This window comes from Phalangium opilio, unplaced genomic scaffold (genome assembly GCF_054372755.1).
Source record: "Phalangium opilio isolate 3A_F unplaced genomic scaffold, DU_Popi_V2 ptg000003l_1, whole genome shotgun sequence".
Classification (NCBI taxonomy): Eukaryota; Metazoa; Arthropoda; class Arachnida; order Opiliones; family Phalangiidae; genus Phalangium; species Phalangium opilio.
In genome coordinates, this window is record NW_028324145.1 from 10,571,893 (window position 1) to 10,585,866 (window position 13,974).

The window sequence follows — 13,974 nt, forward strand, 5'->3', positions numbered from 1 at the left end:
TAGTAAAGCTACCGAATCAAAACACAAGTTTCGAAAGAGTTAGTGACAAAATTCCGAATTATACTTTTATATCTAGATTATGAAATCAAAGTCAAAATCAAAATTTGAGTGGTCATACAGTGACGAGCCTCACGCTACAAGAAGGCGCGAAATCTTGAGTATGCTTAATTAACCATTGACAAATTATTAACGTATTAATCTCAATCATAATTAATGCATTCTTAGAAAAATATCCAGAAATAAAGAAGCTAATGACTCCAGACCCTTACTTCAAGTATCAAGTTTTGGCATGTGTTTCCGTCCAAATAGTTTCAATTTGGCTACTTAAAGACGCGTCTTGGTGGTTCCTATTCATCGCGGCGTATTTCTTCGGGGGTGTCCTAAACCACGCTCTAAGTTTGGCAATCCACGACATTTCTCACAACGTTGTATTTGGAAATTCCAGACCTAAAGCCAATCGGCTCTTTGGTATCTTAGCTAATCTTCCACTTGGTGTGCCAACTTCAATTTCGTTCAAAAAATACCACGTTGAACATCACCGTTTTCTCGTAATAACACGAAAAGGTAGGCAATATTTAAATTACTAATAAGCGCTTTTTTTCTGTCTTCCTAATTCAGGCTCAAGATCAGTTGGATCCCGATTTACCCACCGAATTCGAAGCCAGATTCTTCAACAGCCATGCAACGAAAATACTGTGGTTGTTCTTACAACCCGTATTTTATGGCATACGACCTTTCGTTGTTCGACCATTACCAGTTACTGGAATGGAAATTTTAAACGTCATGGTTCAACTAACATTTGATTTTCTCGTCTATTATTTTTGTGGTAATTAATTATAAATTTTCAAAATCCCCTGTAAGACATCTTCTCCTTGAACACCGGAGCTCCGCGGGTAAAACATTTCTACAGGGGCTATGGGAAAATGCATGTACTTCTTAGAGCCTAAATGTTGGCTTCACCCTACCACACCAATTTCGTGAGCGCCTACGTTTTAACACCAGAAAAATCGTGTTTTTTTTGTTTTAAATAGGTTGGCATATGGTACTATATATGGTAGGAGGTACCCTTTTATGTATGGGATTGCATCCAATGGCTGGACACTTCCTTTCAGAGCACTATATGTTTCAAAAAGGTTTCGAAACATATTCTTATTATGGTCCTTTCAATTATATTGGATTCAATGTTGGATATCATATGGAACACCATGATTTCCCAAATATACCAAGCTCCCGATTACCTTTGGTATGAAGATTATTTCAAGACATTCTTAACCATTTTAAGTACTTATCATAACCATTAAAAAAAATTGTAGGTGAGAAAAATTGCCAAGGAATACTACCAAGATTTGCCATCCCATAATTCCCTAACCAAAGTGTTACTGGATTTCATATTAGACCCAAATATAAATCTTTATTGCAGAATCAAACGACCGCCAAAGTTGTTAAACAACAACAATTGATTTGATATAATAATAATAATAATAATAATAATAATAATAATAATAATAATAATAATAATAATAATAATAATAATAATAATAATAATAATAATAATAATAATAATAATAAAAAGTAAACTGACAAAGTGGTTGATATATTTTTATTAATTACAAAAAGGTGGAACTTATAATAATGAACATTTATGGTCTTAATAACCATATTTGTCATTCAGATGTGTTTTACCATCTCCAGTTTGATCTAATGAATGAAAAACAATTAGATATTAAAATTAAATTATATAAGTTAATTCAGATTTAACTTAAATGAATTACTTTCTGGAGGTAGCCATATGGCATAATTTGGATCTGAAGGGTCATAACCTCCAGTGCCTTTTTTAGCTCTCTACAAAGTACAAACCCCCAAGGTCCAAAGTGTTATTAATTAATGATAATTAATGTAAAATTAAAAATTGTTTTTTACCTTTCTCCTTTCCATTCTTTCCGTATTTCTTTTTCTATTTAAGGGATTTGTTTGATCTTCATTTAATTTTTCCGAGATCATTTCTGAATCTTCATCAACGGGTAGAGTGACATTAACATCTTTGGGGATGACTGGTCCTATTACTTTGACTTTTTCAGGTTCATCATGTGTTTTAGGGGCATTTTCATGACCAATTTTATGATCTTTGTTAACTGGAGTTTCAGTTTCATCCATTTTATCTGAACTCTCATCATCTTTACTGGATGCAACTTCCTCTTCCTCCCTTTGATCAATTGATGACTTCTCATTAACTTTATCACTTTTTCCCTCGACAACATCCTCCTTCTCATCCTCCTCTTCTTCAACAAAATCATCCTCCTCCTCCCTAACCTTATCATCATCCTCTTTTCTTTTATCAATTTTAATTTCAGGAGCTGTTATTTTGGGTTTAACTTTGGCTAGGGACTTTAATAGTTTAAAAAGAAATGGTTAGTCAAAATTTAATCTAATATAAATTATTTATTTATTTATTTACTGTTTTGGGTTTGAATCCTTTCATGCTACCAGTCATTGGTAAAGTTTTCTTTGTTTCTTTGGGTCTAAATCAAATTAAATACCTTAAATAACTCTGTGTCTCACTCTACTTGTAATTACTTCTATGCTTACAGTGTTAAAGGAGGCAAACTAGTTGGTCTAGCTAAATTGACCAATTTCACCAGTTTTAATTTCTCTTTTTGTAAATTTGAGAGCTCTAATCTTAGACGGGATTTTTTGGTTTTGTCCACTTCATTGGCTTTTGTTATAGCGGCCATATAAGCTTCTAATGAATCCTCATCATTATTGTCTTTATTCATTACCGGAGCTTTCTTTGAACTTTCTTGAAGTAATTTATTAATTTCTTTCATTTCATTCTCAAGTTTTTCTAATTTTTCCATCTAATTTAATCAAAATTTTGATTATTTCTCATGATATAATCAAAGCTAATCATAGCTTTACCAATGTATCGTAAGTTTCAACTTCATTTGTCACCATCTTTTTTCTCATTTCCCGTTTTTTCTCTATTGTTCCTGTTCTATCTAAGAATGTATCTTCATCACTGTCATAGAAATCTTCCCCTTCCCAATTTTTCTTCTTTCTTTTACGGCTTTCTATGTAATTACAATTTTATTTTAAAGTACTTTAAATTTGCTAACAAACTATAAGCCCAGTTTTAAAAACCTTGATGCGATTGTCTGAGTAAACCATGACGATCTAATATTCTACAAGCTTCTAAGGCACAAGCTATGACCGCTTCTTTTTTCTTCCCTTTTACCGTGGCTTCAGCAAAATATGTCTGACAATAAGTTGGATCAATTGGTAATCTAAAGTCAGATGAATGTATTTTAACAAATTGTTCCCAAACTAAGTTACTAAGTAGTAATGTTTAGTTAAGTAAACTAACTCAATTCTGCAAGTAAAATGAGCCACTCCTTTCTCTTCAACTTTGTATTCAAGTTCATAGCCCTCTCTTTCAAACCATCCACGTATTGTCTTTTTAGGGTCATTTATGTACAGGTCTTCATTTGGGGCTATTTCAGCGGCTAATGTAAAGGGGTTATCTCCGATAGGTTCATCAACAGCGTCTTCTCCAAATCCCCAATCAATTCCAGTATCATCTTTCTTTCCAACTTCACTAGTAGGAACATCATCACCACCCTTTTCCAACATTTCAGCTTTTAATTTCATCTCTTCGTGTTTCTTCTTGGCTAAATCTTTAATTTCAGTTACAGTTAACTCTGATTCCTCTTCCTCATCTTCAACTGGTCCCTAAACAGATGGCAATTTAAAGAAATTACTAATCCCTAAACTACCGATTGAACTTTAATCTAACCTGCATTATATGAATTCTACTACTCCCACCAATTTTGATCAAGTGACCAACTCTGACTCTGTAGTAAGTTCTTGGCCTAAGCTGGTTTTTGTTTAAGAAAGTACCATGAGTACTTTCAAGATCATATAAATAAAAACCAGACTCGTGATCCTTGTCACCTTCAGCCCGGTATTGAAGAACAGCGTGATATCTGGACACGGAAGGATGTTCAAACACAATGTTGCATGATTCAAGACGACCAAACACATAGTAAGATTCTTTTGTAAGGTCAATCGTGCTTATGATTTTGCCATTCTTAAGAACTTCGAAACTAAATTCTTTATCGGGTTTTCCACCCCATTTTGGTTCTTTGTAGGGCAGGGGAGGAATCTCTTTCAGAGGTTTATTGGATGCACGTTTTTCTGTTAATGGAGTTTCTGCTACTACAGGAGTTTCAATAACTGGAGAATCTTTAGGTTTGACTATATTAGGTTCTTGTGGTGATTTGAAAAGAGCTGATTTAGTTTTAATTTGTTTCGATGGAATAATCATTGGCATTTTAAATGATGTTGCCTTTTTATCAATTGTTGTTCCATCTTCAGTGCCATGCACTTCTTTTTCAATGACATTAGTATCAGTTGATGAAATTTCCATGTTTTCAACATCCTTATTTTCGACGGATTCCATGGTTACTATGTCTCAAATCTCAGTGTAAAATGAAACGTTGATATCCTTTTAATTTAGCGCTTAAGTCACAAATAATTGCAATTTCAAAAAACGTGTGTCCCTAAGCCTTGGTCACAATATCAAAACAGTACACCAATTTATTGAATTTTTTAATTCGCGTAGAAAGTCAGACATTTATTCGTTTAAATTTTAAATAAAAGCTCTAGTTCCAAGATATTTCACAATAAATTCTCAAATTAAGTACCACAATTTCACAACAAATTGCAACAACACTCACGACTCGACTACCGCTTGCTCAACTTGGACCGGCCGCCATTAGGCTAATTTCATTGGCTGATCCCTTCTACATAATATACATGTCCAAACCCCGTACTACTGCCAAAGCCTAAAAGCTAGTTTCCCTTTTAGTGACAACAGACCTTGTGAACTAATATCTAAAATATAAAGATATTTTAAATCACTCCTACATGATTCCTCAATAAATTTTCCAATTTCCTCAAACATAACACATAATTAAACTTGTCAAATTTAACATTGATGTTACGAATCTCAATCTACACATAAACTTAACCAAAACTTCAGAAAAGTAGCGTAAAATTTAGAAATGCCAATTTAGAGGCGTTAAAACTGATAAACCAATATTTTATAAGGGTAAAAACAGTTAAAAGGAACAATTATTTTTACTTGTAATAAATTATTACGAAATAAATCACTTGTTGGTATTGGAGGGGTTTCTTTAAAAAGGCCTGAGATGGGAATGGGGATGTTGGGAAGATGGAGAAGGAAAGATGAAGGCGATACTTTAAAAGAGACGATCAGAATTATCCAAAGAGTCAGTCAGTTGCCGCGAGAGAGGCAACAGGTAGTCGACGGGATGAAATCCGCTCCAGTTTCATCTCTCAACATGACGGTCACTTTGACCCTACTATTAATTCATTTAACCCGGATATCGTGTCACAAAAATGACCAGTGGTCACGAGGTCTCATTGAAATCAATGAAGAAGTTATACCACAATTTATAGAATCGGTGGATACGGCTTTACTATATTTTCACAAAGGCGAGTTGAGTTCATTTTTGCCTGTAAAGTTTTAAAACTACTTAGAAAACCAACTAGATTAATCTAAAACTTTAGTAGACAAGATGAACGATAATGCGGGAAGATTTCTGTGGTATCTTGAAAAAGCGGCGCGAAATCTACACGCTCAAGATTACGGAGTTTTAATTGCGAAGGTAAGAATATTTTTATGTTTCTGGAGTATTAAGGGGAAGCCAACTTATAGGGTTTCAGATCCCCATGTATTTTCAACGGCCCCTGTAGAAATGTTTACTCACTAGCACACCGGTGTTCAGGGAGAAGTCGACTTACGGGCTTTAATAGTAACACAAATACTTTAACAATGGTGTTAATATTTATAATGTATGAAAATAATTCAAAATATACGTAATTATAAACAAACGAAGAAAAAATACTTCGAAAGCGGTATTTGATATTGGTCAACACTTCCAAGGATGAAAAGATAGCTGAAATCAGGTCTATTTTATTTTTTAAGGCTAACCAAAAAGGTCTATTTTATTTCTTAAGGCTAACTGAAAAGGTCTATTTTATTTCTTAAGGCTAACTGAAAAGGTCTATTTTATATTTTAAGGCTAACTGAAAAGGTCTATTTTATTTCTTAAGGCTAACTGAAAAGGTCTATTTTATATTTTAAGGCTAAATAAAAGGTCTATTTTATATTTTAAGGCTAAATAAAAGGTCTATTTTATATTTTAAGGCTAAATAAAAGGTCTATTTTATTTTTTAAGGCTAAATAAAAAGGTGTTTTATTTTTTAATACTAACTGAAAAGTTCTATTTTAATTTTTAAGGCTAAATGAAAAGGTCTATTTTAATTTTTAAGGCTAAATGAAAAGGTCTATTTTAATTTTTAAGGCTAAATGAAAAGGTCTATTTTATATTTTAAAGGCTAAATAAAAAGGTTCATTTTATTTTTTATGGAGATAACAACTTTAATTTATACAAAAAAAGGCTTAGTTTAAACTATTCTCGGAAAAGAGTTAACGACACCTTAATTCCACGAGAAAGTGCATTTTAAGCATTATCTAAACGTGATCAAATCGTGTTTGAAAAATTAGGTAGAATATAAAAGCGTCTAATTCCCCTCGCCTTTAGGCAAAAATTAGCTTTCATCTTCAACTAAGTCAGTTATCTCTGCAGATTCAACGCGGCTCTTCTCATTAGCGACGGGAAAAAAAGCTAAAAAGGCCGTAGGGCGAGCTTGCGAAAAATCCCCCTTTTTCCGAGCTGCTCCTTTTATAATCTTTCTTTGAAAATGATCTGTTCGGTCGCCCCCCCCCCCACTGCTCTCCTATTTAAGCTAAGCCTAAATTCCCTCGTACAACGATAGAGAAAAAGGATTATGAGTAACAGAGAACCGAAGAAAACGCTTGTTTTTCCCCAAATCGTAAATCCGAATTTAGCCATACACATATTGGCAGCCTTAAGAGCCATTTTTGTAAACTACATTAACAACCATGAATATATTCAATACTTTCAAGAATATTACATTGCTTTTGTTGGAGGTTAAAGGGGCTATTCGGACCATGGGACAAACGACGATTTTTTTTCTCACAGAGCTTAACATAGAGAGTGGGTAAAAAAGGAGATAGCCCCTTTAAGTTTCGAGCCGGTTTTTTCCTACAGACGTTCAATATTCACGGGGAAATGTGTATGTATTCGAATATATACTAACACCTCGGTAAGAAAATATAATGGTTTGTCAAACCTCGTGAGACAAAAGGGTGGTCAAGACTCGAGACAAAGCTGACATTTGGGAATACGACCTTTTGCATTGTTTACAAGGTAGACTGAATGTAAGCTTAAGTTAGGGTCACACTTAGGGTCAGTCTGGACAAATGTCAGTATGTGTTTTCTTCAGGGAATTGGTCCTACAAACTGTCACAAAATATTTCTTTCAAACTTTTTGCCTAAATAAAATATTAAAAGAAATATAACAGAATGTTCTTATATTTTAATATTAATTTCTAAAACTACTTGATAAATAAACTTCAAAACAACACTGAAACAAAGTTTCACGCGTCTTTCTAATTAAAAACTTGTATAAATAAACGTTTTTGTAGGTTAATTGCTCGAAGAGTTTGTCTATGGAATATTGCTCAAACTCTGATACTAATCAGAATGTCTACATATTCAGGTAATTTCAAATTTTAATCATTCAAACCTTACAAGGCTAATTCCCAATTGAATAAAGCAAACTGAGCGTAAATGTTTAAGCGGAGAGTCTAGCTAGCAATATAAGGGCCCTATTAATTAGTAAACGACAAACGTAAGAGGGAGCGGGAATTAATTGTATTCCGACGAATCTCTAATTCCACTGAAATCTAGGCTTAGTCGTCTTTTGAATAAACATTACAACATTGTTTTCGATTAAAATTAACAATTGTAATTCTAGAAATTAGTTACTTAACCCTTTACCACGCATGATGCAGGAATGGTAGAAAAATTATTCTATCTCGAGATTCATTACCGGATGAAAACGCAATAGCAGCTAGTCTTATGCAGTAAGTAAATACTAGTTTGAAACTTTTTTTTTTTTTGGCAAGCCCATTTAAAATGCATGATGATTTTCCTTAAACTTTATATTTGAATTTTTTTTCTCAAAATAAAACGAAAACGAAAAAAACTTCGAACTCTATTGTAGCATCGACCTAATCGAAAAAGTTCCCATTCTAAAAAACGTGGGCGAAAGAAAACATTTGGAGAAAAAATGTCTCGGAGTTCGGGATATTCTTTTGATTTACGTCCCGTATTTGGGAGGTTACGGTAAATAGTTGTGACATTATTTTGTCTTTTTACGATGCGTTATTATTATTATTATTATTATTATTTGTTTATAGTATGAAAATTCAATTACAATAATCGAGTTTTCTCGTCTATATAAAATAACGAAAACAGAGTGAATTTATTCTATTCTCCCAAATAATATTGAACAGAAATATGGAATTTTTGTAAATGCAACCAAGAAGCGATATCTAGTTTACTAGGGAGAAAGTATTCACGCGCCATAGTCCCAGTCACCCTTTCAAAATACAAGGGGGGACGTAAAAGGAGGCGCCAGGCTATTTAGACTCTCCTCAGTCGGAAAATACGTAATTTTCGTCATTCTCTTCGCGCTGACGTGCGTTTTCAAGAACCAATGAGATTCTGGTTGTAATTTAGAGGCGGGGATTAACCTCGGACCTACGTTTGGACTGGAAATAAAGGTAGAAATGGGCGAATTTGTACCTTCTCCCTAGTAAACTAGATATCGCTTCTTGATGCAACTAAAATCCCATAACTTGACATTTCCAATTCTTTAATTTAAAATTTCAACTTTTGGTTCATTTGGGCTCGCAATTACCCCTTTTTTAATGAAAGAATTGAAATAATTTCTAGTCGCCTTTTTGAATATTAAATTTTAACGAAAATATTTTTGTTTTTTTTCCTGTACCTCATTTGGTAAGAGCATCGTGTTTTCATGGAGATCACGTACAGTTTTCTGGACCAATATTTGTGCGCCATGACAACGTCTCTCCCCGTCACGGACGACTTAGTGTAAGATTTCGCCCACTCCCTCAAGTCTAGAATGTGTGTGTATGGGTGGGGGGATGGGGGGGGACTCCTTTTCACGATTCGAGTTTCCTTTTATGTCGGGATCTTGCGAGTAACTAGAGAGGCCATTTTTAATTAAGAGGCCATCATCCAAAGGCGTTCTCATTAAAAAGGGCTCTACAGCGCGAGTATATTTACAAAGTTTCCAAAATAATTTATAGAAATCGGAAGAGGTTTCTTTAAAATAAGTTCAAGGATTCTAGTAAATTTTGCCAACGTTGAAACATTTTAAAAATTGAAAATTTATCGAGTAATTTATTTAATTTCATTTCTTGGAATACTTCGCTTTGAAGGTCAAGAAATTATTTATTGATTAATTTATTTATTTATTCAAATGGAGGGATAGGGTGTGAAGCTACGAGTAACTAAGGTTTCTTATGTTTTAAGCTTGACATCTTCGGGTTAATCATACTTAAGGTAGAAAAATAAACCTGGGGTACTTAAAATTGGAGGGTTATGTAAAGACCTCTTCAGACGATTCAACTTTTGACATGGGTCAAAAAGTTCAGTTAGCAAAAATTGGTCAGTGATAAATTTTGAATTTGGTAATTCAACTAGTCCCAGCTAGTTTGACGTCTGAAACGGCCTTAAGAAAGAAATAACACTTTATAAAGTTGTTGTTTAAAGTCTATTTATAATTTAGGAAACCACCTTACGCGGAGGAAGATGCGTCGGATGCGGAAAGGGAACCGTTACTTTGGGTTTTAAATTGTCGCAATGAAAGTAACAGCTGTCAAAAATACCCGCATCGAGGAGCCGTTCATCTAGACAGCGTTACTCGTTTTTTAGCCGCGGTTCAACTGCCCAAATTGGTAAGGGTAATGAAGTATTTAAGGGAAAGATATTTCTTTTCTACAAAAATCTTCAAAAATAAAAAAAAAACACCCATTTCCACAACCCACGTGAAAAATATCGCAACGATATACATAGGTTTCAGACTAGAAGGATACATACCATTTACACAAGGAGCTCGGCCATGAGTCTGGCCTTCTCGCGTAACACCTGAAGCCTGGCCTCCTTGTGTAAATGGTATGAACCCTTCTAGTCTCAAAACTATGTATACATTCCATTAATAGGAATGTTTTCCTTTTGACCGGCGGCAGAGTGAAGCCAGGGTGGAAGGGAACGAGCTACGAAGCGTGTACGACGAACCCGAAATAGACATTCCTGTACTTTACGTTATTTACAGTGCAGTAGATAAAAATTCCGCTTTCAAAGGGGCCCAATATGTCAGCGCGGTTTTTAGAGGTTCCGTTGGAGTAGCTCTATACTCGAGGTATATATAAAGTTTCGTAACTTCCTTCAAAGATACATTTTTATTACACTAACGTAAGAAGTCTGTTTCTAAAAGTAAAACAATTTTTAAACCCCCTAATCAACTTTTAAAATGGCACCCACGCCTATTATCTAAATCAATTAGGTGAACTTTAACCTCTTAACGCCCACTTTTTGCTAGGAACACTCAGGGCACGCACGCTGTTGAAAATACTTCAATGAAAAACTTTTAAAGTTAGGGGATATTCCAAGCTCAATTTGCAATAGTTTTCTCCTTTTTTTAGGGATGGAGGGGTCAGCGAAACGTGAGACGAGTGGACTAACTAGTAACTCCCACGCGTTTACTTTTCATTCTTGAGAACTAGGCGACAATATCTTACATACTTGAAATTTGTCCTCAAATATTTTTAGAAGGATTTTATTTCAATTTTGGTATTTCGAAATTCTTTTTATTTACTACTCCCGAGGATGAAGTATTTTCTTTTTTTTTTTTTATTAAATTCTACCTTTAAAATTCAAGTCTGGTCAAACCACCCTTAAAATAGGTCGTAAAAATTCCTATAAAAATAAATAATAACGCTATAAACATTGGGAAAGTTTCTCCGAACCGATAAAACCCGTCGCTTCAATATTCATGGGAAAGAATATACATTCAAAGAGAATAATACTACCTTAAAAAATCTATTTTTTAAATATTAAAAAGCGATGCAAAAACACTCCAAAAATTTAAACCATTTAGTTTCCTAGGCACTCCTAATTGTAAAAGGTCTACTTTAGTACTTAGGATAAAAGCTGTAAAATGAAATGGAGAAAAATCTTCCTAGAAATAATCCACCCTTTTATTTTTGTCTTTCTAATTGACAGGGATGGTACTGAGCTAGACATTCACAGTTTAAACAAAGATTGGAAAAGAGTTGTGGGAAACGACAGATCTCCCAACTTTATTTTCCAAGAAGAATCAAGGGTATGGTTTATTCCTAAATCTCTCCCATCCCAGGCTGTCGCTATAAAAGCTATTTTTAAACCGGACGGTCTGACCTTAATTATCCTCAAGTGCTAATGATCTCTCCAACGCCCAATTTGTTTCTCCCCAATTTTTCAAATCGATTCCCTGTGTAGAGTGTGTAAGTAAACTTCCAAAAAAGGAAATGCCATCAGGTTTTCGTAGAATTGATATCTCAATAAACGTTCGGCGGAAGCCCACTTTAAGGTGATAAATTTCCCATATATTCTCTATGAGCCCCTGTACATTGTTTCACCCGCCGAGCTCCGGTGTACAATTATATCAGGAGTAAAATTTCTAACGTCCAGCGCAAACCGCTTTATCTAGGAAGCTCAAATTTCGCAGGGACTTTACTCTTAAATAGCATATACTCATTAAGAAATATTTTTCTAATCCGCGGCCATCTTGAAAAATGGCCGCCATAAATGTATTTAACGGAATAACGTACATGTGTTTCAACCGATTTCAATATAATACTTTAAGTAAAATAGTTTAGCATGTTCTATAGACGGTTTTAATACGTCAGCCATATTTTAAAATGGTGGTTAATTAAAAGTGACTGTTTTCAGGGTCAAAAATGGTCATTTCCAACAGCTAATGGGGCGGTTGACTTTATGAAGGATTATTTGGAAGAGAAACGAAAAAGAGACATGGAGAAACTTCGTGCAGTTAAACGCGAAGATTTCTTTGAAGAAATAATTCGTTCAGTATATTTTTTACTTTTAAGACTAATACCCTAAATTTTCTGATGTATTTTAAAATATGGTTATTTCTGTCACAGCTCAACTTATACAAGACGATCCAATAGCTTTAATTGTTCAACAAATCGGTAAACCAGATTTGAAGGTTGTCGTCACGCTAACGGAAGACAGTTTTGTCGAGTTTCAAAACAGTAAAAGAGAACTTTTTGTTTTGTATTATCTACCGTGTAAGTTATTTGATCACTCTCCGTGTTGCATTAACTTAATTAACTACTAATTAATATTACGCTTTCGCTTTAGGGGAACCAGTTAGCCAATTAGCGATTCATATGATAAACGCCATATCTAAAAGCCTACAAATACGTTTGGAAGATAACGCAGATTCGCTTTTAGCCAAAATAGACTGTTACGATTGGACACATTTTTGTCAAAAGAAAAATGTTTTCACTTTCCCAACATTAGTTTTACACCGTAATACGACTGACATATTTTACCGGCAAATTTTTGAGAAATCCGCTATGGAATCTTTTATAGTCAAGTAGGTACTTAAAATAGGCCTATTTATTTTTAAACACTTTGAGTAATAAAATAAAATTTAAATCAATTAGACATCGCGGAAAAACTAATAAATCAGTTACTACTAAATTTTGCGATGAAAATGAAACTATGGAGGTTAAGATGAATTACATTGTAAGTTTTGCGTTGTTGTGGCCTATTATTATCAGAAGGGTTTAATAGTTAGTATGTTTAACGAATAATTAAGCCTGAAATTACCATTCATACTTTCCACGGACTGGTTCAAAGTGGTAAACCATTGGCTATATTAATTGGCAACCAAATTCGTCAAATGAACTTTGAAGTATTGACAACACTGATGAAGAAACGTCGGGATTTACCAGTAACCTTTTGTTTCCTCAACAGGTAAGTTTTTTGGCGAATTTATTGATTTTTTTCCCGTTGCTAATGCCTCGGGTTAATAACTAAAACTTTTCTTAATTGGAAGCGGTTTAGGGTTAGGGAAAAAAGTGGCTCGTTTTTACAATTTAACTTACGAGGAAAATGACACGATTTTATACATTGATATGAATCACGTAAGTTGCGTCATTCCATTAGAAGTAATTACACCACAGGGTCGGGGGGGGGTCACCTTCTTGGGTTATTTCCTTCGCGCCAAGAAGTACCGCTAGAGGCAGCAGCGCGAATCGGAGGCTAGCCTCTCTCCTTCAAGGGGAAATAACCCAAGAGAACAGCGTTTGTTTCTTTGCAAATACTTAATGAAATGGTCTAATTCTATTTTTTAAAGCTTGACGTACACAAATATGAAGGAGAATGGACAGAAATGGACATAGAACTATGGTTAGAGAAGGTTGCCAATCGTGAAATTTCAACAAAACGTATGTAGGGTTCATTTTGAAATAGACATTTTATAGAACTATAACTAATTCTCCCCCCCCCCCCCAAATCCCCGAAAAATAGTCTTCAAAACGAATAAAAAATGGCCCCCTCTACAAAAAGATTTCGATTTCTTGTCGAAAATTGAAGAGGAGGCGGGGGAAGAGAAGATAAGCATGGACGCGGACCTCTCATTTGGAATTTTTAGTGAAGAGTCAATACCTAGTATTTCAAAAAGTGTCAAAGGTCGGAGAAGTAAGCCTATTTCAAATTTGGCAAACCCGAACAATTAATATATTAATTATTATATTTGTAGGACCCGTTTCACCCGTTAATCAAAAGTCAGTTCACCACAAAGAATTATAAACTCGCAAAAAAAAAAAAAAAGAACACGTTCAATGATCTCTATGTTGTATAGTGAATTTCCCAACAAAAAAAAAAAAACAACATCCCCCAAACCTTAATGTTTTTTAAAACA

The 13,974-nt window shown here is 34.2% G+C and overlaps 4 protein-coding genes across 6 annotated transcripts; 3 read left to right on the plus strand and 1 right to left on the minus strand.

Annotated features, from left to right (window-relative positions):
- Window positions 1-82: 82 nt before the first annotated feature.
- On the plus strand, window positions 83-1,476 carry LOC149717763 (sphingolipid delta(4)-desaturase DES1-like). The gene is made up of 5 exons (XM_089840683.1): window positions 83-158; window positions 226-548; window positions 619-826; window positions 1,032-1,243; window positions 1,314-1,476. Exons 2-5 carry the CDS (start codon window positions 252-254, stop codon window positions 1,458-1,460), a joined length of 864 nt encoding a protein of 287 aa, XP_089696809.1. The 5' UTR covers window positions 83-158; window positions 226-251; the 3' UTR covers window positions 1,461-1,476.
- Window positions 1,477-1,573: 97 nt separating this feature from the next.
- On the minus strand, window positions 1,574-4,757 carry LOC149717764 (kanadaptin). Of its 2 annotated transcripts, XM_089840672.1 has the most exons (10): window positions 3,949-4,190; window positions 3,791-3,871; window positions 3,362-3,726; window positions 3,139-3,281; window positions 2,917-3,068; window positions 2,587-2,855; window positions 2,456-2,519; window positions 1,921-2,385; window positions 1,773-1,842; window positions 1,574-1,698 (listed from the first exon to the last, which is right to left on the minus strand). In XM_089840672.1, exons 1-10 carry the CDS (start codon window positions 4,036-4,038, stop codon window positions 1,649-1,651), a joined length of 1,749 nt encoding a protein of 582 aa, XP_089696798.1. In that variant the 5' UTR covers window positions 4,039-4,190; the 3' UTR covers window positions 1,574-1,648. The 2 variants fall into 2 exon arrangements, with proteins under 2 accessions (XP_089696798.1, XP_089696797.1); XM_089840671.1 differs by having other exon boundaries at window positions 3,791-4,757.
- A 381-nt stretch (window positions 4,758-5,138) lies between these two features.
- Window positions 5,139-13,029, plus strand: LOC149717765 (thioredoxin domain-containing protein 16-like). The gene is made up of 13 exons (XM_089834720.1): window positions 5,139-5,687; window positions 7,595-7,668; window positions 7,964-8,035; window positions 8,176-8,297; window positions 8,978-9,068; window positions 9,769-9,937; window positions 10,229-10,401; window positions 11,265-11,364; window positions 11,973-12,105; window positions 12,185-12,331; window positions 12,405-12,642; window positions 12,713-12,794; window positions 12,868-13,029. The coding sequence occupies exons 1-13, from the start codon at window positions 5,598-5,600 to the stop codon at window positions 13,027-13,029; spliced, it is 1,653 nt and encodes a 550-aa protein (XP_089690846.1). The 5' UTR covers window positions 5,139-5,597.
- An 82-nt stretch (window positions 13,030-13,111) lies between these two features.
- LOC149717766 (uncharacterized) lies at window positions 13,112-13,944 on the plus strand. Of its 2 annotated transcripts, none has more exons than XM_089840687.1 (4): window positions 13,112-13,195; window positions 13,408-13,498; window positions 13,581-13,751; window positions 13,813-13,944. In XM_089840687.1, the coding sequence occupies exons 1-4, from the start codon at window positions 13,187-13,189 to the stop codon at window positions 13,860-13,862; spliced, it is 321 nt and encodes a 106-aa protein (XP_089696813.1). In that variant the 5' UTR covers window positions 13,112-13,186; the 3' UTR covers window positions 13,863-13,944. The 2 variants fall into 2 exon arrangements, with proteins under 2 accessions (XP_089696813.1, XP_089696814.1); XM_089840688.1 differs by having other exon boundaries at window positions 13,581-13,742; window positions 13,813-13,914.
- Window positions 13,945-13,974: the final 30 nt, after the last annotated feature.

Bases quoted from the DNA above. Each gene is read 5' to 3' on its own strand.
- LOC149717765 (XM_089834720.1), top strand. From the start codon at position 5,598: ATGAACGATAATGCGGGAAGATTTCTGTGGTATCTTGAAAAAGCGGCG. The intron at 11,365-11,972 runs GTATGGTTTATT...GACTGTTTTCAG, and splicing joins TTTTCCAAGAAGAATCAAGG to GGTCAAAAATGGTCATTTCC. The intron at 12,332-12,404 runs GTAAGTTATTTG...CTTTCGCTTTAG, and splicing joins TGTTTTGTATTATCTACCGT to GGGAACCAGTTAGCCAATTA.
- LOC149717764 (XM_089840671.1), bottom strand. From the start codon at position 4,456: ATGGAATCCGTCGAAAATAAGGATGTTGAAAACATGGAAATTTCATCA. The intron at 3,727-3,790 runs GTTAGATTAAAG...CCATCTGTTTAG, and splicing joins GTAGAATTCATATAATGCAG to GGACCAGTTGAAGATGAGGA. The intron at 2,856-2,916 runs GTAAAGCTATGA...TGATTAAATTAG, and splicing joins TTGAAACTTACGATACATTG to ATGGAAAAATTAGAAAAACT.
- LOC149717763 (XM_089840683.1), top strand. From the start codon at position 252: ATGACTCCAGACCCTTACTTCAAGTATCAAGTTTTGGCATGTGTTTCC. The intron at 549-618 runs GTAATAACACGA...TTCCTAATTCAG, and splicing joins TTGAACATCACCGTTTTCTC to GCTCAAGATCAGTTGGATCC. The intron at 1,244-1,313 runs GTATGAAGATTA...AAAAAATTGTAG, and splicing joins CAAGCTCCCGATTACCTTTG to GTGAGAAAAATTGCCAAGGA.
- LOC149717766 (XM_089840687.1), top strand. The intron at 13,499-13,580 runs GTATGTAGGGTT...CCCGAAAAATAG, and splicing joins TCGTGAAATTTCAACAAAAC to TCTTCAAAACGAATAAAAAA. The intron at 13,752-13,812 runs GTAAGCCTATTT...TTATATTTGTAG, and splicing joins AAGTGTCAAAGGTCGGAGAA to GACCCGTTTCACCCGTTAAT.